The sequence below is a fragment of the Eucyclogobius newberryi genome, unplaced genomic scaffold (assembly GCF_026437365.1).
Source record: "Eucyclogobius newberryi isolate DKJ021-1_F unplaced genomic scaffold, fEucNew1.0.hap1 SCAF_14, whole genome shotgun sequence".
Taxonomy (NCBI): Eukaryota; Metazoa; Chordata; class Actinopteri; order Gobiiformes; family Gobiidae; genus Eucyclogobius; species Eucyclogobius newberryi.
In genome coordinates this window covers 22,403,952-22,429,297 of record NW_027315768.1, presented here as the reverse complement: position 1 = coordinate 22,429,297, position 25,346 = coordinate 22,403,952, and the positions used below count along the sequence as shown (strand labels likewise).

The 25,346-nt window shown below is 39.7% G+C and overlaps 1 protein-coding gene across 1 annotated transcript in view; it reads right to left on the bottom strand.

Moving 5' to 3' along the window:
- The window catches only part of ahr2 (aryl hydrocarbon receptor 2), a 30,022-nt gene extending 7,083 nt beyond the window's left edge, over positions 1-22,939 (bottom strand). The window contains exons 1-3 of the mRNA XM_072445014.1: positions 22,878-22,939; positions 13,202-13,392; positions 467-615 (exon numbers count right to left, since the gene is read on the bottom strand). Of these exons, the coding sequence (XP_072301115.1) occupies positions 467-615; positions 13,202-13,392; positions 22,878-22,936 (399 nt within the window). The 5' untranslated portion in view covers positions 22,937-22,939. The remainder of the gene's footprint in view (positions 1-466; positions 616-13,201; positions 13,393-22,877) is intronic.
- Between the last annotated feature and the right edge of the window lie 2,407 nt (positions 22,940-25,346).

Here is a 25,346-nt window from a genome sequence, read left to right as displayed (position 1 = left end):
CAGGGTCACAGGGGCAGGTCAGATAGCTCATAACCAGGACAGATGCAGATCAAGTGCAGACACGTTAGAAAGTGTCAGTGAGAGCTGCCTCACACTCACAACCTCGAAATCCAGGGAACATTAACTCTGGAAGGCTCTAGGAAGTTCAAATTGTAACAGAATTTGTCAAAGTAATGTATTAAGGTTTTGGTGGATATGGGAACATGGTTAAAAGTGGAGGAAAACCTGCACAAAAATGTGACTACACAGCTGTCTTAGAGGTTTGTAGTGAAACAGGTCCAGAAATGACTTTAGTAAAACTATAGACATTATGTTTTCCTTATTGGCTGCCATAAATCTGCAAAGTCACCATATGATCGGTTCACCATAGAGCAATCCCTGACAAAAAATGAGATTCCAAATAAAATAAAATGTATGCATTAATTGTAAGTTGTTGATCCTGTATTGCAGCTCTTCCTTGCAGTACCTGTAGCAGTAGGTCGCCCTCGGAGAAGCCGGTCATGTCCGCACTGTTGTTGTTCTGTCCATTGAGTCCAGACACCATCAGACTGTTCTTCCCGTTCTGTCCGTTCAATCCAGGAAGTGTCAGGCTGTTGTTCGGGTTTTTTATGTTTGCTGCAAAACAGTGGAAATGTGTCAGCACAGGTCAGGAGCAGTGCTTTAACCTCAAAAAAAGCAAAAAGACTACAGATGTTGCATTTCCTTTCAAATGTTTCTTATACTTTGGTACATTCGGTATATTTTTGGTAGTTTCAGTTCAGTGTGCACGGTAACAGCAATGTGCACAGGACTTAACAATGCTTCATTCATATAGCTATCTTATCAAATGTCACAAGACAGCACTATGAAATCTGGCATACAGCCTGAGGACACACTATCATTAACTTCCTGTACAGATTCAGCAGTAATAGGCATTTTTAAGTAGCTCTTTATTGGTTTATGGGACGAGGTTCATGTGTCCTTGCGTGCGACTGAACTCTAGAGATTATGTACAAGACCCTATGTGCCGCCAGTCCATTGATCTCAAACAACAAAAGTAGTGTCAACTCCCTTTTCTCTTTTTCTTCCTGAAACGCTGATCCCTGCATTTGTGCCATTTCACAGGTGACAATAAACTCCCAGTAACAGGACACTGCCAAGCTTCATCTGTTCAGCCTTCAGTGTATTCAGTGCAGTCAGAGAGAAAGCAAAATATTTCTAATGCAAATATTGATGTTTTTATGAGAACATTTCAACAGTCGCTCTATGACAAATCTCAGAAGGTGTCAGGGTGTAGGACACTGCACCGACCTGCACAAGTGCACTATTCATCTCTGTGTTTGTTTTGGATTTGCACTGGCATCTGCTGCCAGTCATCTGTACAAAACGCCCTACTGGTTAAGCAACTCCTACATCCTTTTTGTCAAAGTATACCTTCAGCTTTGTCTTGATTGGTTTTTGTTTTGATTGCTTCTTGTTTTACATTGTAGCTAGAATGCAAAGTTATTAGTATGAAATATAATACATGTTTAGTAGGCTAGCCACAATCACTATGTCGACTTATTGTTCAATAGATAAAAGATGATTTTTGGGGCTTAATATTTATAGTGTGTGTACCTTTTTGATGCACAATTGGTTATTTTCTGTAGAATATAAAGATTTGATGTGTTGAGGGTTGAATAATTAGAGCAAAGCAGATACTAATTATGACTATTTAAAATAACTATGTAAGTGTTAATTTTGGTGTCAATTTGCATGGTTTTAATAATATTGTTCATTTAGAAAAGTGTTTACTGGGATTGTCCTACATTTGGGTTAATGCGTCAGTGGCACAAAGTAGCTTCAATATTATAATTGAACATGATATTTTCTGTAGCAAGCTTTAACATTTGTTATTGTGAAAGAACTAGCGTGTGTTTAAGGGGTGCTCTTCTAATGAAGGAGGATTGATGCATCGTTGAAATGTTCCACAGTGTGGCATTAAACTTATCTATGTCAGTGGAAACAAGCTGGTGACTGACAATGCTCAGTCGCTTGTATTTCTGAGCAATAAAAACAGTTGTTACTCATTAAATGCATGATAGATAAGTTTGATACGACATTGTGGATGATTCCATGCAAAGCAGTAACTTTTTCTCTTTATTTCTTACTATTTGCTGTGATATTGTAGAAAAAGATGGACGCTCATATGGACGTTGTTTTTTAAAAACAAGCTGTTTCGACACTCATCCAAAAGTCATTCTCAATCTGCGGACCTAGTCAGATATCTTTGTTGTAATATGTTTGGAAGTTTCGGACCAGTAGACACTGATTTGGAAGATATTTATTCAAATTAAAATAAATATCAATATGTATTTATTTATTAAGGCTAGCCTCTTGAGATGCATCATCTCTTTTTGAGGGAGTCATGGAACAGACAATAGGTTAGGTTAGGTGAAACTTTATTGTTCCCAACAGGAAATCCAAGTGCTGCAGTTCACATTTCATACATCAACAAGACACACACACTTTAGGACAACAATCAGCTGGTCTGAACAATTTCAACACAGAAACAATATTGCTCGACCCCAATAAAGTGCTTGTGCAGGTAAAGTGAAAATAATTCATTGCACCTGCCCAGTACGAATAAATACAAGAATAAGAATAAAAAAATCCCATTTAAAAATGTGTCCGACTATCTGGATTTGTTATGCAAAGTGACAGATTTTGGTAGGAAGGAACATTTAAACCTGCTGCTTTTGCGCTTAACTGCCCGCTAAAATCTCCCTGAAGGAAACAGCTCGACCTCGCTGGGCAGTAAGTGGGAGGCCTAAATAAATAGCAGAACAAATTTGAAAACTTTTTGCATTGTATTCTCAGTGAAAGGAGCAAACCGGGCGGTGACTTAAATGTCTGCACACAGAACACACACAGTTCTTTTGCATCTGTCCCTGGAGGGATAGCCTACAACAAGAGCGCTTCCCTTATCTGGACAGCCACTACAGGAAAATCCCAGGATATGGCCTCTCCCAACCAGTCGGTCCGGTCCTGTCACGCAACTTTCTTAAAGGAGGAAAGGGGCCCCCGGACACTCCCGTACAAACACTACAGACACTCAGGCACTCCCCGAAGACCTGAGCGAGCTCTCACACACACCATTTCTTCTCAGAGCAGCACGGTCTGGCATGCTTGCATAGCTCTGCACAAAGACGTGTTGAAAGACAATAAATTGGCTCATGCAGCAAAGTGTGTAGCCGGTATAACCTAGCTTAAACTGTTCTTAAAAACACTGTTGCAAATGAACCAAAGTATCCCTGAATCCCTGGTGAATTTTTCCTTTCTTCCCCCCAGAGTTCGCGTGAGTTAGTGGGCCTCTTCGGGCCTGAATGTTTGTTTTGATTCAAGTTTTTTCCCCTCCAAGTGGTTAACGCTGCATTGTGTTCCTGCGCCCATCGCTTTTTGTTTCCTGAAAGTTAAATTTAAAGTTGAATCCAGTTGTTTTTGTGGCTCTCTGCACTGATGCCATGTCAAATGTTTTTCACATTGTAGCTGCAGCAGTTACAACATTTCTATTTGCATTTTTTGATGTTGAAACAATGATGGATTCAACAACATTTTATTACCAAATGTCCATCCTGATGCAGTTAGAATTAGTATAATCTTGATACAGTAAATTTACTTTGGTTTTATCAGAGGAGTGGTTGTATTGTGAATGATCTAGTATGTAAATAGCACCACAGCTTAGAGTCAGGCGCCTGATGTCCTCCTATTCAAATAACTTGCAAAACAATTAAAAAATAGGTTGGAAAGTTAATGCTACTCTAACCTCCAACCAACACAACCAATCAATTAACTTTCTATTAACTAGACGCGTTAAGACAAAACATGCAGTAACAATATTTCTGATGTAGGCTACTTATCTTCCAAATGGATCTTATTAAGAATTTTCTAGTTGTTCTTAGTTGTATTTTGATAATGATAAATGGCAAAGAGCTTCTATCACAAAGGCAGTGGTATTATTAAATCAAAATGTCAAAAAAACTATAAATAATTTTGGATTCTGCAGAATAATACACTTTACTGGTTAATCTTCTGCAGAGTCACCATTTTAACAGTTGATTTGGTTGAAAATGCATTTCAAATTCCTCAATGTACAATATAAATAATTAATCAGTTTTTCACTGTCGCCCTCAGAGGCAACTGTTGTTGTTATTTTGGGCGTTACAAAAATAAATTGAATTGAATTGAAAATAATCATTTGACTAGTGGACTACTAAAATAATCAACAGTTGCAGCCCAAATACATAGACTCAAAAACAAAAAGAAGCAATAAATCTGTTCCTAACTCACCACTCTCCTATAAGTCTAGATCTAAAATGGAAATTAACAAACAAATATTTTGTTCTGTGGAATATGTCATCTCATATCCGGTTTGTCCACAGCACCACTGGTTTATGAGATCCATTCATGAGTAACAGTGGAAGTGACACAGACTCGTCCAGGAGGATTCAGCGATGACTAACGTTGACTTCAGATTGGTTCATGCAATGGCGGCTGCAGTAAGAATGCCTCCGTGCTCTTCTGACTGTGGAAAGCCCCTTGCTCCCTCCTCTGCTTCACCTTGCGTCACCTGGATCCCTCTAGCTCCGCCCGAAACAGCGCTGTACGGGAAGCCAGCTCACCTCAATCTCTGCTCATGATCAAAGCAGACCCTGGAGACGCTGCATTGTTTGAAGCCTGACTTTTGTCTTAATCCCCAAAAAAATTAAGGAAATAAGTTAGACCCAGGTAGACAAAATATGAAAGCAAAAGCAAACAAATGAGTGTTGTTGCTATTGCGAAATAGTGTAATTTGAGTGACACCACATAACAAATTGCAACGGCTACTGCAACTATTCAGGAAATGTCCTCTGTAAACCACAAAACATAAGCATCAATGTTACTGTATGTTGCATTGTGTATTATGTTAATGTATAAAAAGGATCGATATATATAATTATATAATTATACAAAATGTGGAAATAAAACCTGCTGACGAAGACCTCTAAAAACACATTGTGAAATGTATGATTCTAGTAATAGTTCATAGCAAGTAAATCATCAACTTTTAAAGTGAGATTAAAAGCTAATAAAAAAAACATATATGAACTTTTTTGAGATCATGTAGAAAAATATATAGATTATATTCCAGCATAGATATGGGTGAATATTGTTTATGTTGGTCATGGGTTAGAAAGCTATTCCAAACAGGCTCTGATTAAAACAATGGAGTGGAAATCCCGTGGTCATGCTCATCTGTTTGAACAGACGAGCCATTCACATCATTGTTCCTGGAGCCATGAGTATTTTGGGAGGACACTATTCATGCATCCAAATATTCTGGAGCCTCTTTGTTTAAGACATAGCTCTGTAGTCTAGACCAACTACAAAAGCCCCCTTGGGTCAAAATTATGAAATAAAAAAGTTTCCGCTACGACTCGAAGTTTAAGTTAAAAGTTATTTTTACAAGATGTTCAACAGACATCCTTCAAAGCTTCAATACTAAGATGTAATTCAACTTGGTAAGTGGGCCTTTTCCAGCCATTTCAAAAAGCACTCAATTATAGGCTTGGTAAAATGCAGAGCTTTTCATGTAGGATTTACTCTGGTATAAAATATCTGACAGTGAGGCAATAAGGTAAGGCCTGGAAGATTTTGACATGGTTTAATTATTGGGTAATTAAGTGCAGTTGAAGTGCTGTGGGGCATAAGGGTTTATATACAGACGGATCCAGTCTGATGAATCAATGTTTGCTGTCTCACAGCCCAAGAAAATGCTTAATGCACAGCCAAAAACATTCACCAGGTTTGCTTTGCCAGAAGCATGTTAGATTATATTATGTATAGAATTGGAACACATGCATTTGCCGTCTGGCCCCGCCTACATCCTACACTAATAATATTAACCTTCGTACTACTATTTCTGTTAATACAGCTTCTATACTCCTGCGACTCCTGCCAATACTACTACTTGCACTAAAAGTGTCCAAACCTGCAAAACTTGCTTCTATAATTACAACAACATTGCCAGGCAGGCGGACTAATACCTGCTGAGTACATGGTCTAAAAACAAGACTAGACTCAAATGTTTTTGGCTATTGTGGCTATATATATATATATATATATATATATATATATATATATATATATATATATATATATATATAATGTAAAGCTAAGGGCTAACATGGTACATTATAAAACAGACAAACTTGAGGGCCTATTGTGGTTCCTACTAATATTGACCCATAATACTATTTTTTTTTTTTTTTTTGAGTAAAGCAATATATTGTGTATCGCAGTGTATTTAAATTGCAATACATTTTGTATCAGAGCCTATGTATCGTGATCATATCGTGACAAAGCCCTAGTAAAAGCTGAACTAAATGAACATTTTGGAACAAAGTTTCTCTCTGACTAAAGCATGTGGTGTGGGGCCGAAAAACTCAAACTGGAGCTAAGAGCAAAAGGAAGTGCTGTCACGGCCTGGACTCATGCCAGCTACAGGGAGAGCATAAAGCATGCCAGCAATGCATAGGGGAATATTATCTTGATTTGAAAACATTTAGTTCCAGAAGAGATCCTGCACTCAGATGGCTGTTCTCACGCAGATGTGAAAAAAGGGGCAGAGCAAGTCTCAAACAACAACCAATAACACAAGGTTTTGTTGTCACAGGTCCATCCTCCAAATGTACCTGATTCATTTTCACTTTTGTAAAGTGACAAAGAGACTATTGGAGGGACTGTTTTGGCAGAAAAGTCTAATGTATTGAGGGATTTACTCCTTACTTACTCCTTACTTACTAAATTATCTTTTACTGAAATAACAAATTAAAACAAAGTACTTGTCTATTTACAGAAACACAATGTTCTAAAGCCGGGGTTATTACTTTCCCCCAAGGGCCATAATAGAATCCAGGCATGTGGCGAAGGGCCAGGCCGCAATAATTGAAGTAACAAATACTTATTACTCATTATAAGCACTTTTCTGTAAAATATAAGCTAATTGATCTATTATTTCATAAATTTCATGTAATCTTTATTAAGGACAAGAGCAGACATTAAAATAATAAATAAACAAATGGAAAGAGAACCAATTATTTTTAAAACTTGAGGGGGGCAGATTAAAACAGGCCGAGGGCCTGATCCGGGCCCCTGGGGCTGCACATGCCCAGGTGTGTTCTAAGGTTTACCTGATGTACACCTGGAACAGGGCAATTGACCAGTCAAACATCTTTTAGAAAACACAGCAAACTTCAGTACAATCCTACGCCAAAGGGTTTGTCATATTTGTCGATAGGACATGGACTTAAAGCGGGGACAAGTTACAACAGGTTCAGGGATTAATGCTCATGTTTAAGGAGGCAGAAAAACACTTGAAACTAACAATTGTAAATACTGTAAAAAATGTGTTTGCTTAATGCCCTCATGTTAGTTTTTTCTTTAGCCAATACTGCACTTTTCCCTAAGTCATTTTGCTCACCAATGTGGTCAAATATAACCTCGTATAAGTTGGAGCCACTTAACCTTCATCTATTGATCCAGGCTGCATAATTAAGGCTACATGACAGTACACAAGTCAAAATAAAATCCATTTTACATGTTGGACATCAAGACGAGAAAGAAATATCAACCGAAAACAATAATTTACAGCCAACGAGAAATCACAAAAGTATCAGAAAGAAGTCGGCACAGCAGCGCGAGCGACAATCGCAAACAGATACTTTCCAATACCCGGCAGAATGTAATCACAGCGTTAAGTCAAAGGTATGCATCTCCTGTCTTTTTCTGATCCCTCGTCCAAACTGTGAGTCCAACAACAGCTGATTTTCGTTCTGCGCGTAAACAAACAAAGACATTCTTGAACAGGCGCAAATGTCACAAAGAGCTTTGGTGGGCGATCTCGGCCAACGCAGGATAAGAGAGGGAGAGAGAGGCGCTGGGTGAAGAGAGTGGAGGAGAGCTGAAGCTGCGGTTTCCAAGCTGTAGAGAGGCTGAGAACAAACCTTCCGCAGAATGGAAATTGGGAAAAATGAAAACATGATTAAATCTGTCTCCCAGCGGTTGCCTGCGTTCTCACGAGATCCTGAAAGGCGAGTCGCGGATCCAGAGCCACGGCTGTCATACTGTGAACACGTCCCATTCCCACATCGGAGAATAATGAGGTGATAGGTGAGATATGCTAAAAGCTGTATCTACTATGCCTCCAATCAGGATACAATTACTAACATGGAAACTAGGGAGCTTTGAACTGGGTAATGTGTTTTATGTCCACCACTATTACTTTTACTACCAAAACAACTCATTTATTACTAATTATCCTATTTTCACACACTTAAACTAAATATGTGTACTGCTCACTAGGGGGCGCTTGCTGTAAACTCCAAACACAAAAAGTGAACTACATGGCGGTTTTACCAGTGGCTTTGTATTGATATACTTACATAATATTTAGTTTGTTATATGTTTAACCTTGTGCTAACCCTGTGCAAAAAGTCTTATCCAGACTTCAAAGATTACAAATGTAATTGCATTCTTTGAAGTCTGGATAAGACTCTTTAAAGTTACCTCTCCTTTCTGTCCACGTAGGAGGCTTTACATAGACGTCCAGCATGTCCCACATACCAAATTACATTCAAGAAAATATAACACATGATTCAGTGTTACCACATCAACTGATTGCAAACAGGCTCTGGATGTTTTCAATGAACTTGGAAGAGCCAGTCCACATTTTCTCCTGTTTCCAACAGCGTCACACACAAATATGTCAGCAGTAGAGTAGCCGCACGCTTTTCCAAAATACTCACCGAAAGTCACGCTATGAGGTACAACAACATGCCAGGCTTTTAAGGAGGCCATAAATAGCCTTTGGTTTTGCTATCAAATATTTGAATCTGCGCTCACACCAAGTCAAACTGCTTATGTTTGTTCTTTTGTCTAAAGTTCTTTCTTTGAGCTAAAGATTTATGGGATCCTTATCTCCAATGCTAAAGCGTGTCTCGACATGAACACCAATCCGAAACCTGTGTTTTGACTGGAGTCACCCTCTACAGTTCATCCTGCTCCGATGCACAGAAAATACTTTTGTTTATGAAGCTACTGTATATGCATCTGTCATTCCCATCAAGGCAAAAGAAGCAAACTGTGGAGTAAATAGTACCTGGATTATTTTACTTTTTACTTTTTTTTAACTTTAACTGAATCTAAAATGTAGCATGATTTGAAACGTTTTGAAAAGTTGGACAATCTAAAAACCTAAACCCTTTTGGAGTTGGGTGGTTCCGGGATTATGCTCACAGTATTGTGTATGTGCCCACTTCTCACAGAATAGAGTCGGCCTGATTTAATTAATTTATAAAGACGAGAACTGGATCCTGCAATGTGATCTGCAGCAGAACAAAAGCTGATCGAGCTCATTGTGGAGTGCTTATCAAACGGCTTGTCAATAACACAAAACAGATTTTGTCAAAACAAGACAGTTGGCACCATTGACACAATACATGTGGGTTGAGTAGTATCAAATGTCAGAGAGGCCTGCCAGAACCAATAACCCACTGTGACATGATGTGCCCGAGAAGAAGCTTTTCTTTTAATATGGGTTTGTTTAGCATAAATAACCAGCAATCTACTGAAAATGAGGTTTTAGATACTAGCCACGTTTATAATCATTAACAACTGTCAGATACAAGTCAACCAATGCAGGCTTTTGGTAAACTGGAGTCAAACAAGTAGGATGTTTTCTGATTCTATTCATTCTGAGATAAGTTAAATCAAGACCATGACAAGAATGGAAGAAGTGGTAACCAACATTTTAATAAATCAATGAATTAATTAATTATAATATGCATCGCCGTAAAACTGTTTACAGCACTTTTGCCCATTCAAATTGCATAATATTTTTTGCGTGATTGTTAATCGCTATGGCAACAATCAACAGTTCTTAGCATTCTGAAACCAATGTCTAATTGTGCATTGAGTATTCATTAAATGCATATTCTTTTTGTGACTCGGTCTTTATCCCGGCCCAAGGCATGTGCTACGATCCGTTTACGGCCCATTTACTGATAATTAAATACGTTTAGGATTATTTTTGTAATCAATTAGCCACAATTAATCACCATTTTTAAAAGTAGTCTAATTCATTGCGATATATTCTTGCAGGAAAAGCTACAAGAAAGGCAAAATGACAACCTGGATTCATTAAAGCTGCCTAATAAAACAGATTTAAACTGCCAAAAACTCAGACCCGACCAGACTCTCTCATGCAAAGGTAATACCGAGCTAATAACCAATCCACATGCGACGGTGGTGGTCAAAACCCTGGAATCCTGCATGAGTCAGACAGCCTCGCTCCCACAAATCTGATCAGTGAACTCATTTGGAAAAGGCAAAACAAAGAAAGCACTTATGGACACAAGAGCCCGAGCAGGAACTTGGATTTGTGACGTGAAAGCTGTATTCACTCAAGTAGAAGCATTTTTTAATACATTTACTTTAAGAAATTGAACCTGTGTTACTCATCACAACTTATACTTTGAACTTCTAACTGTGTGTAAGTGTAAATACTCTTCCTCTTACTAAATCTTTTGGCTCCTTTAGTTTATATAAAGCTTTATCTATAGTATACTTGGCAATTTTTCAGATTTTCATGGTTTATAGTTACATCCACATTAAACATAAATCAAATGATGCGTCCAAATGGTTTATTTAAGTACTTAAAAAAACACTTTTTCAGACATACACTTGTTTTACTGCATTAATATTATTCTGAGTAGTACAATTACTCTTACTTTTGGCTACCTGTCTTAACAATTTGTATCAAAGCAGTATAAACGTTTTGTAAGTAAACGTAATGCTAAATCCAAATCACAGATTAGGGCAGTTTTATAGCCATATCTGGAAACGGCAGACAGAGAAATGTAGGAGACACACCCAAGCTTCATAGTACATTTACTGTACTGTAATTTGTCCTGCTTTGAAAAAGTAACAACGCATACTGTATATCAACGCAGCTCGAGCAAGCTTTATCAGAGGACTCGAACGTCCATTTTCCCTTGTTTACAGCGTGCACTGTGAGCAGATAATAGGACACACTTCTACCTTTGGAACTGGACTTTATACTGCATTCTGTATCCAACCCCATTCCACGTTTGTATCTGTGAAAGCTCTTTTTTATGTAGGGCTAGCTAGCGTGACTAAAGCCAAGGTAACTAACAGAAAATGTCAAAGGACGGGGCCAAAAAGGAAGGAAACTGAAAAGCAAACAAAAGTAGAGCAGATACTGACGCCAACACATTTACTCAGCAGTGGGTCCGACAACACATGCGTTTGAATTACAGTCTTGGTCTGAGAAAAGAATCACTTATGAAGGATTCCAGAGGTTAAACATATTACTCATAAGCTTGACTCATCAGAATCACTTAACTAAAGCTGAAAATGAAACTAAATCTCAACTAAAACTGTTGATATAGGTGAGGAAAATGATACAAGGATGTCAAGATTATTTGGTTATTTGATATTATTCACGATCAAGACCGCAGCTAATGGTTGTTTTAGCAGTCGACTAGTCATTAACAGTAATACATTAACAACCAATTTACGAATAAAGTGTACTATTGAGGAAAGTCTGAAATAGTGTTTTGTTCCTTTTTTTTATTTTTGATGTACTGATGCCACTGTCGTCGTTATAAAAGGTCTTTTCCTGTGTGTTATAGAGTCCAGATAACAAAGATTATTGTTTATAGTCGGTTAATTAGTGCAGTCTTATTATAATCTTAAAAAGTAAAAATGTGTTCCAAAAAACGTAAACCTAATAAACCTAAATGCAGTGCGTTTTACGTCATATCATCAAAAAAATGTTTTTGAGTCCAGATGACTACAACTGAAGCTTTTTCTACTATGGAACACGCATGGACGAATGAGGGATTACACCGACATTTACAACGTTTAATTTAATAAAACTAGTCACAGTAGAGACAGTTTTATTAGACAATGTTATTCAAAGTAGGTTAATTATTTCACTGTTATTTGGTCACGGTGTCAAAAATCGGGACGTTTATTTTCGCAACAATAAATGTAACACCTTATTATTGATTGATTAGCTCTGATGAGTTTAACTTCACATTTGTGCAGTTTGGTCCCCTTACAACAGTGATTACCAGTGATTCTTAAACTTTAGGAAGGGCCAAAGGGCACTACTCATCTGTGGTGTTTTGTAGTTGAAGTACTGAGTTTCTTTTATACTTTGTAGTAGTGGAAAGCATGATATCTTTGGTAATGACAGTACAAAACCTGCACGCTGCTGATCTGGTCCAGACTATGTAGGTGAACATCTCTCTTCTTATCACAGCTCTGCACGGCCTCATATTTTCTCCGTGACTTTTCACTGTCGAGGGTGGAGAGATAATGACAGCTTTTCGGATGTGTCGCTTCCTAAAATCAAATGCCTCTCATTCCTTTCCTTGGCGGTGAGAAAGCGCTGCAGGTACAGCGGTACAGTTTTGTGCTCCACTCAAAACCAGTTCCAGTTTCAGCGGCTCAGCCTGCTCCGCCAACTCTGTGCCTCGTCTGGTTCAGCGCTTTCCCCCTGACAGTCACAGACAACGCTCTGTTCAAGGTGAAGTCTGGCTCCGGGCAACATTCGGAGTGTTTTGAAAGTCAACTTCGAAAATTGTTTGAAAATGCAAACGCTCAAAAATGGCATTTGAAATAGACAAATATTGGACTAAATGGTACTTTTAATTTGGACTTTGATTGCCTTAACATTCTTTTCTTTGGATGCCTCACTTTCTATTTTGTTTTATTTTCATTCTCACCAAAGTTTGTTCTCCCGTTGTCTTGTCTTGTCGTTGTTTTATGTTTTATTGGTTTTAATAAATATATATATAGAAAAATGGAAATGCAATTGCTCTCTCGTTTTTGATAACTACAAAAATAATCTGAATCTAAAATTGCACATGTAGTTCTGTTGGTGCGTAAACATCTATTAACAATTCTACCTAACTGTGCTGTCCTATAGGGGTTCTGACAATTTGCTGTGTGTCTCTTCCCATTCTTCACCTGTACTGTCAAGTCACATCCCTCAAAATTCCTGCTCAAGACACCGAGCTCGCGCCCAGTAAGTTTGTGCTTTGGCTAGAGGTGGGCAATATATCGAAACGTATTTGAATGTTGCCATGGCACCGTTGCGTGAGCCGTGTTGTACCTTTGAAGTAGCTCTTGACCCTCAGGTAGCCCACGCTGAGGCGCAGCACTGACAGTTTGTCCAGCCGAGAGCGCACGTCCTCGGGGAACGGCAGGAGCTCGGTGAGGCGGTCCAGCTCTCCATTTAGCCGATCCCTGTGGCGCTTGGACGGGTTGGACTTGACCACATCGTTCACTTCCGACGTCTTCTTTCTGCGGAGCAACAAGCAAAACTATGAGTGAGTTTGAATGAGATCAACAGGAGAGACTGGTGGAGTGGAGTCTGGATAATGGACGGAGGGAGACAGTGATGCAATTTGTAGCCCAAAGCGGAATGACGCATCACTTAAGCATGGGCCAAAACAACCTGGAACCAAAAGCCAGTTTCAGACCTATTCAAAGAAGAACTACACTGAAAGACTGAAAGATTGAAACACCGAAAAACTGAAACACTGAAATACTGAAACATTGAAACACTGCCGGTGAGGATTAGCGAGTCAAGAGGGGATTCAAAAAGTGCCAGATTTCAAATCAATGTCATGGCTGTTTATTTAAGTGGAAAAAAAAATAATAAAAGAAGAATGTTACAACATGTTTGAGCTTTGAAAGTCAGATCAAAGATGTTCCTTGGGGAAAATGACTAAACCAAGATAAAATGTAACATCCAAATGCAGTGTTCCAAAAAACCCACAACAAAATGGCAAAGCCCCAGTACACAACGTTTTAGCAAAAGAAATTGCAACTAACTTGACAAAAATAAAAGCATGTTTTGTTTTTACTGAACTTATACTGAACTTTAAAAAAAACTTAGCAAACTTGGAAAAACATGCATCCTTAATGTATGCGAGGTTGTATCGCCACAAACCTGACTCTTGCTTTGCCTCCTTCTGCTTGTTTTCATGGAAATCTTCCCCTGATATCACTGATTGAATACATGATCCATCCCTAATTTTCCAAACTACATTACAACAACATGATCATCATCTTTTCCTTTTAAAATGTCCCTCCTTGGTCTACAACTAACGTAGTGTTGAGTGATTCACAAATGAATGTGCGAGACCTTTCCAGGAGCATCTGAAGCACATAAATAGTGAACAAGCCGTTGTCTGACAAACATGATGAAAGTCCCTCTGTTTGGAAACCGTCACACAAGCATGTCTAATGAAGTTAGTCTAAATGGTGGTCACTTCTTTGCCACAAGAGCAGTTTTATTCTCTTTCACTGTTGGACCACCCAGGGCAAAACTACAAACTTACTCTGCTTTTTAGAGGCCATAAATGTCATTACTCGCATACTGGACACACCATGGTCACAAGAGTTATTTTAAACTTCTTTTGGACTGTATAAATGCTTGTACTGTTTCCTCGAGCAGGTGCTAAGGATTGATTATCAAATGCAGCGCTACGATCTGAGTTCAGCACATGCACCAGCTGGAGATAAATCTGAACTTCACTTTCACCATGTCAGGCCTCTTTTACACAACATAGAGCAACATGACATTTGCATTATCATACAGCTTGTTAGATAGTGGCAGTAAAAACCTTTGCATGCAATAAGGGTTTTAACCTTATTGCAATAAGGGCTTTATCTAGTCTGCACTTTTATGACATAACTCCAGTTGTGAAACAGAACTGTGTCTTTCTAATGATGAAAAATACCACCTTATTGGGAAAATGTCATGATGGTGTTAATCAAGATCTTTTTCTTTCACTTGCATCGAACGAATCCAGACAAGTCTCTCACTTTTTGCCAAAGTGTGTCTTTGTAAAGATGATACCAGCAAAGCGGCGCTAGAATGTACTATTCATTTTATTTTAAAGGTGCCATAACATGCTTTTTTTCACGTTTCGTAGTCTATCCTAAGTGTATAATTGATAATAATAAGGGTTGTGCAACACCCTTAACATAATAGTTAAGAAATATCACCCATACCTTGGACCCCCTCACCAACCCGGAAATGCAGACGGCTTGGTTTGATATTCGCCCCCACCCTTGCGAAGAGCGATCTGGCTCCCCCGCCCAACCCGTGACGTAGTCTCAGAGCGCGCGTGTGTGCCCCGCCCACCCGTGACGTAGCCCCACAGCTGTCTGCTCCGCGCTGCAATAGAACAATAGAACTTCAGATCAACATTACTTTGAGCCTAAATAAATCTGGTGTTTATTCTACAGTGTGCACAGAACAGATATCTATATATATATATATATATATATATATATATATATATATATATAGGCAGGGAGGGGGAGGCGGTTGGAGAGGGGGGAGGGTGAGGGGGGATGATGACGCGTGCCTGTGATTATGACGCGGTCCTGTGAACACCCCCCGTCAGTTTGGAGATTCGAGGAAAGGAGATAGTCTGTACTCTAGCTAAACACTGCGGGAATCAATCAAAAAAACACTCTGGGTACATAAATGAAGCACAAATAGCAATGTAAGAAGGTTAAAAGCTCTGAAAAATCGATTTTGCATGTTATGGGACCTTTAAGGTGAAATAAATGTTCTTGTTTTCTCTCTCTTTTTATTGGTCCCTATTTCAGGGCTCAGATTAAGGATTTTCATTTCTATAGCGGTGCTGCTAAACAATGTATAGCAATTTGATAATTGCATAGCAAAACACGAAAGTGACTAACAATCAATATTTTCCATCGATGTAACAAGATTATTTATTTCAAATGTATTTGTAAACATTCTATTTTAAAAAAATCCTAACAAATGAACTTTTAAACACTTTTTAAACTTTTTTTCTTCAAAAAAAACAGAAAACTTGCAAATAAAATTAGTTGAACAAATTAATTAGCACCAAGTTAGTTATATGTATTAAGCTTCTGATGGAAAAATAAAGGTTGCTGTGGTGTGGTGTATTTATTATGTTATTCAAATTGTACCACTCTATTTGACATTCCATTCCAGCTATAAAACGTTTCCATTTTTCGTTTTGCTATTTGATGACGGTCCCTAAGTACTCGTCTCGGCTCCGGCTGCACTTTTGATGACGGTCCCTATGCACTCGTATCGGCTCCGTCTGCACATTCGGAGCTGTGTAATTCGCTGCGCCCAAAATATGCATCTGATTTTTAAAACGAGGTTGTGGTCACATGGCAGTGTAAATATGAGTATTTTGGCTGTGAATGATCTGCAAAGACTTTTGCGTTTAGGAGCTATTGACCTCGGAAGTCCAACTTTAGCGCACGTGGCTCCTCCCACTTTCAGACTCCGATCTGTGACAGCAGCGGGACTCGCCATGTCAACACAGTGTCCTACATGTATCATGTCCACACAGTGTCCTACATGTGTCATGTCCACACAGTGTCCTACATGTGTCATGTCCACACAGTGTCCTACATGTGTCATGTCAACACAGTGTCCTACATGTATCATGTCCACACAGTGTCCTACATGTGTCATGTCCACACAGTGTCCTACATGTGTCATGTCAACACAGTGTCCTACATGTATCATGTCCACACAGTGTCCTACATGTGTCATGTCCACACAGTGTCCTACATGTGTCATGCCGTTGTTGACGATCGATTGACGAGTGATCAGTACTTTTAGGCGCTTTGGTTACACAATTGAACACACATTTTTGTATCGCAAAAGCTGCGATACAAAAGCACTTTTTTTCTGACGAATGCATCGCATTTGAGAGAAATAGCGTCGCATTTTGCGATGCGATACCGCTTATTCTGAACCCTGTATTTTCATTTTATACATACAAGAGTCCATATGTGTTCTATATTGTCTTAAGAAAGATCTTCTCTAGAAAATGACACTTCACTGTGATTGGTCAAACATGCCTGTCACTCTCCACGATGTAGGAGAGGAGGAGTAGGTGGGTAAACGATGAGCGCACGATTGTGTGTTTGAGCCACGTTGAACAGACAAACAATGTGATTTATTCAGCTCATTTGTCGAGGTACAAATGAGCACCTGCAACACTTTTTGTCTTTATGGAAAAGTGCAACTGCTTTTCTCTTCATGTCTTTAATAGCAGAGTGAGATCATAGTCCTGTCGGTGGGCCGCCTGCCATTTTTGATCATATCCACTGAGCTGAAGTCTGTCATTCGAGAGTTCAAATTCTCCTCCATTTCTCTCTGTAGCCCAACTCTAGTTAATAATATACTATTCAGTTTCTTGCTCTGCCACAGAATAATGGGCCAGGAATGCAACAACTCAGTTTTGGAGCCGGGCTGATCTCACTGCAGAGAAATCCAGGCAGACAAAAGCCAGCATTCAGGAGCAGTTTTCCACCTTGATTTGGTTGGGATCACGGGGCCCAGGCAGCAGGCCAACTCATGCATTCATTCATGAAAACCCCCGTATTGCTGCCTGTCTTGCTTATCTTTGGATCAGACGGGGCAGCACTTTGACCTCTTTCACCCCCGTTATGCAGCACAGGCGGACTGGTATGACACACTTTTACACAGCGCCTGGAGAGTTTTGGTCCATCCGCTAAAGTGACCTAGGGGCTAATTGCATGTGTGCTTTCTCTTCACGTTTGGTCACATTTCCAAAGTTTTAGTTGGTGTGTTATAGTTGCAGTGAGGGCAGAACGATAGAGGATATGGCAATTTGTGCAATAAATAGATGATGAATGGTTAGAAGAACGCACTCTACTTTTTCAACGTTCTTTCTTTCTACTCTTTCTATTTCAAGTGATTGTGACCCGTTTGTAACTTCAGCTTATTCTGTTTGGGTTATGAGCCGTATTGAAGTTATGGACCTCCACTGGGGTTTGCATGTTTCTTCTCAGGCTTCTCTTGCTCTCAGGAAACAAGGCCAATGTATGCACACCTGTTTTACAATGTATAACCTATGCTAAAAAGTAAATCTCTACATCGTAAAACCTCCTAAATCCACCCCAAAAAGAATAAAGGTTCTGAAGTACGTATAGTGTTGTCGACCAAACTGTTGGATTTGTACGCTCTTGTAATGTGCAGACATGCAACAGTGCGACCCCCCCACAGCTGATACAACAATGCTAAGTGCTGTGTGTTTCCAGTCCTTCTGGAGCTGCTGTGGTCAGAGGGCCATCCTGCCCAGGCCTGTGAGAGGAAGCGCTTCCTCTTCTTTGTCGAGCACTTACTTTTAGGGGGAGCTGTCAATGTGTCCGTGCTATTGCCCTTGAGACATGTTATAGCAGCATAAGCAAGGGATATTCTGCATCAAGCATAAATACAATATAATTACTTTGTTAGCATGCAATTCAAACTATTTGCAGTTAACCCTTTTAATGTGGGTTGATTGTTATTATATGCAATTTTAGTTTATTTTACCAAAACTTTAAATTTGGATCATTTAGGTTTAAGTGTTGGCTTTTAGCGTTTGGCTGGGGATTACAGTGTTGCCTCTCCTGAACAATGAAACAAAGGAAAACTGTGTTCACCAGGAATGCTTTTGGCTCGGTGCCGTGCCTCCTATCAGCGAGTCGCATTCTCACAACCCACCGACAGTAATCTCATCTGAAAATATTTTCCTTGGTAAAGAATATTATCTGACTTATTAGGAAAGCCAGTCACTGTTGAAAGGTAGTACTGGAGTTTCGGAAACCTTTTGACGAACAATACATATTTGTATGTAATTAGAAGTAAAGCAGGTTGTCCCGTCGCACAGTGAAAAATGATTAAAACAGGTTCTATTTTTTATTTCAAAAGTGGTCCAAAGTAGAAAAAAGATGGAGAAGGTTACTACTTTGTTACTTTTGCCATTTATTGTTTCCACCATATAGTGCTGTAGTGTTCATTTCTCCGAGCTGGGGATCAGAGGTGGTGACGTCTCTGGTTGGAATGTAAGATAATTGTGGAGAAGCAGTGATTATGAATATTCCACCCTTGTAAAAAATAAAACCAAAACAACAAATCAAATAGAAGCAATGCATTTGTTTTTGTTTCCCTGTTGCTTTAATGTCTAAAGTTTGGCAGAAATACCAAAACTTTCCAGTCGGGGATCAAACACTCTGCTTATACTGTCACCACCTTATATCCATTTTCAAGCCTTGACTCTCAACTCAAAATGTCCCTCTGTCTGTTGTTTGACCAAATACACGAAACACACACAGAACACACAACAGAACATACACAGAACACACAACAGAACGCAAACAGAACACACACAGAACACACAACAGAACATACACAGAACACACAACAGAACGCAAACAGAACACACACAGAACACACAACAGAACGCAAACAGAACACACATAGAACACACACAGAACACGCAACAGAACGCAAACAGAACACACATAGAACACACACAGAACACACAACAGAACATACACAGAACACACAACAGAACGCAAACAGAACACACACAGAACACACAACAGAACGCAAACAGAACACACATAGAACACACACAGAACACACACAGAACACACAACAGAACACACACCGAACACAAACAGAACACAGAACACACACAGAACACACAACAGAACACACAACAGAACACACACAACAGTCACAATGTGTAGACGTTTTAGAGTCAGACTGTAGTAGAGAGCACAGCGTACAGACTTCTGTGGTGAAAACAGATCCAAAGACTCCATTGTCAGATGTTATATCATTTTGTTACATACATTATTTGAGTATATTCTACACATTTGCAACATAAACCTCACTCAAAACAACTGAAACAGTGACACTGGTCCTTTATGTCTGTAACTCCCTCACACACATGTAAAGAGCATTTACCAGGCTTTGTGAATGAAGTTTATAAATCTGATGATTCTCTTTATATTTTAACCACGAAACACTCTAATAAACGTGTACTTTTCACAAGAGCATTTTGTTGACAAAGTTAGAGTCTTCAGACTAAACTGAACAGGGAATAGTTTTGCAAAGCGTCCAACAGTTTTGACAAATGTTTGAAAAGTTTCAGAAAATGTCCCAAAGCAATTGAAAAAAACAAAACATAAATAACAGACAAACAAATGCAGTTAAGACCAAAAATCAGACCGAAAGCAAAACAATCTGAATCCGAAAACAATTACATTATTTGAAATCAAATACGGTAAGTCTTACGGCGTCTCGCCAACAAAAGAGAGAATTTGGAAGGACATCTCTGCCATGGAATGCCCCTGTGTAGTGACCACAGCTTTTTACAGTCAGGCTCAATGGTGCCTTTGTGCAGGCAGAGCCCAGCTGGCCGCGCAGGAAACCTCAGTCCTCTGCACGGCCCGCATCTTCAGAAACACAGATGTCTGCGCACAGTCCACCTTTTTATTTTGGGATTATACTGGGAACAACCCGCTCAAGTCGCCAGGTCTCTGCTGCTTCACAGCCACACGCAGCATCATAAGGGATTTTTAATGATGTTACAAAAGCTGTTTCTAATGCTTCACGAAATGAAGAAGTAGGTGGTCAGTAAATGGTTATTGGGGTAAGTCTTGTGGTGGACCAGTGGCTGCCCTCAGACCAATCACCACTTGCTATTATGAGTAAGTTTGCATCCACAAAGACATCTAGAGAAAAGCATATTTGGAGATCTCGTTTGCCTGTTGTTTACTGCACGTTAAATGTCATTCGAGTGCATCTACCGTTACTGGAAATTGTGAAATGTTAAAAAGCAGAAATGTTTGTCAAGAGAGGACACCATCTATCTTGCATAATTAGCCATCTGGCATTGAAAATGTTGTGTCGGGAAAGTCCTCCCCCCTGATGGCCTCTCTGTTGTCAGTTTAATCTGACACCAGTCCACAATGGAGCTAACTTTGTCTACTGTAAATCCTATATTAATTTAACAGAGTTCTCACACACATGTCAGGTTTAGCTCTGTACTTCCCTTAAAGAAACATCCTCTTTGTCTGCTTTCTAACCATTGAGTCACTTTGATTACACATGTTTGTAACGTTAATGTTGAAAGAACATGAAAGAAAGTTGATTTGTTGAACTGTGAAATTGAGTGTTCAACTGTGGAAATAGAAAACATACAAATATAATAAGACACAGCTTTTGTCCTGTGTTAAATCAAACTATAGAAATGTAAAAAAAATGGCACACATTCTTACTTGTTGATTCTAGATTGGATGTTTCGGATTGGGAACGCCTGCTAAGTGTAAGTGTAACATTTGTCTCACACTCTGAAAACTCTAAACTAAACCAGGCAAACATCTTTTACTAGGTTTATTGTCAACTATTACTTTCTAGGTTAGACTCCTGGGGACTTTTTCAAACTCATCCACTGACATTTCAATTCCGCCCTGCTTTGGAAACACTATACATAGTGACTACATAACATATAAACAGTAAGAGCATATATTTAAGATTGAAAACCTTCAAAAGTGAATCGTTAAAACAAGTATTTGAACCTGGCCTTAGACAACAAACCCCAGTCTAGGGAAACTTGAGTGGGATTAAAGAATTGACTCTAAAACTGTTGCTAGTAAAATGTTACAAAAGTACAGGCCCAAAGAAAGAGGGGAAAACTTGCACAAGACTGAGAAAGAAAGAGAGCGAGAGAGGGAACAATAGGAAATGGCTCCGGACGGGCAGAAACGCACAGAACTCTTGCAGGCAGCAGTGATCCCACAACGGTGCAGGCAGCGCGGAGGAGATCGGATTACAAAAACACAGCGAGAGCCCGGAGCCCTGGCCTCCCCCTCCGCGCCCCCGCCCTCCTCGGAGCATCGCGTGAGAGCAGCAGCCGACTCTCCAACTTGATTGTGATTAATGCGCGAGGGTAAGATATCCATGCCAGATCCAAGTTACACACATTCTACATACACACATATTCTTAAGGTAGTCCAAAAAGTGAGCAACACGTCTGCGCGCGCACGTATATACACACGCGCACACATGTACACTTATATACACACGTATATACACACATATATACACACGTATATACACACATATATACACACGTATATACACACATATATACACGCGTATATACACACGCACACACATGTACACTTATATACACACGTATATACACACATATATACACACGTATATACACACATATATACACACGTATATACACACATATATACACACGTATATACACACATATATACACGCGTATATACACACGCACACACACGTATATACACACGCGCACACACGTATACACACGTATATACACACATGTACACACACACACACACACACGCTCCAGAATCCCTCCACCTCGACACTTTACGTTTAGAAAGAAAGAACATGGTTTTCGGGGACTAACTCTTGACTCTTGACTCGTGTGCAGTTGTCTCTCCGCACTTCCTGTCTCTTCACTTTTGTGCCATGTCTTAAGCCCTGAGCACATGTCGGAGCCTGGAGCCCACCGCAGGGGCCCCACAGTGCGAGGCTCGGACCCGCTGGAGACTTTAGTCATCATATTCGTTATAATAAAGTTGTCGACCACGCCTCAAGTCGGAGCCATCTCGGCAGTTGTTTCAAAATAGACCTGCGTCGACCACAGACGCGGACGAAATCAAGTCGGCGTGATTTGACCTGGTCTTTGTTCACATGTTTAGATACATTATAGACACATTAGCTCGACTAGTGTAGCTCGATGTACAACGCGCCATGTCTTTTCTTGAGTCTCGTTCATGCGCTACTTTGTGTAACGTTAGGAAAATGTGTCTGTTAAAGTCAGTAAAACAACCAAATGAAACGCAATCACCCATTTTTGCTCTTGTCATAATGTTCCCGCGTGCACTACTTTTTCTTTACCCGACTTTGAACTTACTGTTTGAGCACGGGCTTCTTCCTCTTCTTGCTCGCGTACGTCCCCGGGTTTCCCAACATGGTGTCCGCGGCGCCTTCGACAACCGTGCGCTTCAGTTCGGTTCCTTTTACAATCCCCCCCCCCTCAGACGCGGAGGCTCATCTTTAATCCAACCGCGAAGAGGAGTTCGGTTCCGTCGCTGTCTCTGGATGAACCGCCGCGCGCAGCTCCAGCTCCAGCCGCGATGACAGCTCTCGGGGGCGGTCACTGGCGCTGACCTTGAGTCGGTTCGTCGGAGCCGTCGGGTGTTTTGCGCGAGGCTCGTGCGGCAGAACGCTCCGAAGTTTGAGACGCGCAGGGGGGAAAAAGGTTAGAAAGTCCAGGAGAAGTGCGCAAACGTCCAGCCCTCTTCTTAAGATAAACAACACAAGCCGGAGCCGTATTATTATCGCTCAGTCACTGACTATGTTTCTTTCTTTCTTTCTCCTTTTCTTTTTTTTATTATTTTTTTTTTTTTGGTGCACGGGGCGTTTTCAGGAAATGTATATGTGCTGTAAGCAAGAGAGTTTTAAGGTGGACTGCTGCTTTGTGGCTGCTGCTGCTGCTGCTGCTACTCTTTTGTGCCTTTTTACTGACACAAGAAATCATTTTTCTGTTTTATTTCTGGACATTGCAAAACTATTCTAAACCAGGCTAACTTTATGTGACCGTTATCCAAAGATAAGAAGTAGGTTTATTACTCAACACTTGTAGTCTCCGTGTACAGGGTTGTACAGGGTAATTATGTTTGCATTCATTTGTCATGTAACAATGCCTTTTATATATTTATGGTCAGATTTGGTCATGTAGTTCACCTCATCACCACTAGAGGTCACAGAATGGTCCCACACATGCTCCTTATTTATAACAGTGATTTTCAAACATTTGACACCATGATGTAGGCTATGTCCTCTGTCTATGCGGCTGTCCAAGTACCACCAGCTAACAAACAGAACAGATGTAAAACTGACTGAAAAAAGGTTAGAACTGGGTGAACAATGTCTAAAATGACTCAACTTAATTGAAATGTAGATGGCTAGTTCAAAGAAGCAGCAAAACCAGAATGTATCAAAAGTTACAGAATAGACTTAACAGCTGCAGGACTCTGAGGACCACCAGAAGACCGTGGACCATATTTTTGCGAAGTGTGAAACTGTGTTATATCATGTTTCTGACAAACTGATAAGAGGATATTAAAGGATTATGACAACAGATTGGTATGCAGCATATCCCTAAACACCATACATAATAATGACTATAAGAGACAAGTATATAAAAGTGAAAGTGATTTAAACTGTGGCCTGCAGCAAGCTAAACCCGGACAGAGAAGTTGTGTAATGAAAAGGACTATGAGGTGGACCCTGTGCGTTCAGTTTTCAATGTGTTCATAATTAGTCTTCAGTATGCATGAAACGCTGCTGTCTCACTCTGTTAGCTTAATAATAACTATTGTAATACAGTATATATAGACAGGTGTTCACATCTGCAGAGAATTAAACAAACTGCAGCCGGCAATGAGACGTTATGGCAGTTCTACAAAGAACTAGATCTTTTTAGACTTGGCTCTACCATTTCTTAAGTGCACTCTGATCCGACAGACCACAAACCAGTTTTTCAAATTCAGTACATTTTCAAATTAGAGCTGAACTTGCCCATAATACTACATTGTAATAACAGCCTATTACTACTATTAGTAGCATGTGGTGATGTGAATGTGTTTTGGAAGTCCATCTTGTTCATAAACCATGTTGTTTAAAAGCACTGAACTGTCTCAAGTTGAACTTTGTTTTGAGGATGTGTCTTTAATGACAGATGGAGACATGTTACCAAGCGTTCCCATGGAGGCCATTCAAGCCAATCATTCTTCTGTAAACATTACTGTTTATCTTGGACAAATGAACTTCCTCATATTATCTACTTTTAGTGGATGAACTGTAAGAGTGTTTTATCTATTATTCTCTAAATATGACCTCATAGTGTCACTTCAATATTAACTCATGCAACAAATGGGTTGAAAAACAGCTTTATTCAACTTTTACAAGGGTTTAGAGGTTGAAATGAAAAGTAGTGAGTAGACATTGGTTGTTTTTAGCAGTGATTTTGTGCCAGATGAGTCAGAAGGGCCTGAGGTGGAGGAGCTGTGGGTCTGTGTGTGTGTCTTTAGCCTCAATGTAACAGTAACAGGGCAAACTCTACTACTTTTGTCTTAGAAAAACAAAATAAAAGTACATTGTTTCGGGGAAATAGACTCTTTATCATAAAATCATAAAAGGCTCCTACTGTTGTAGAGTTGGCTGTGGCCACTTTAAGATGATTTAACTTGCAACACTGTTTTGTGTGAAATGTTTTAACACGCTTGAAAGAGGAAGTTTGAAACAAAAAGGCATTACAGATTCAAAAACACGCTGAGGTGTTTTTGTGTTGTACGTTGGGTTTGGTGTGTACAATGTG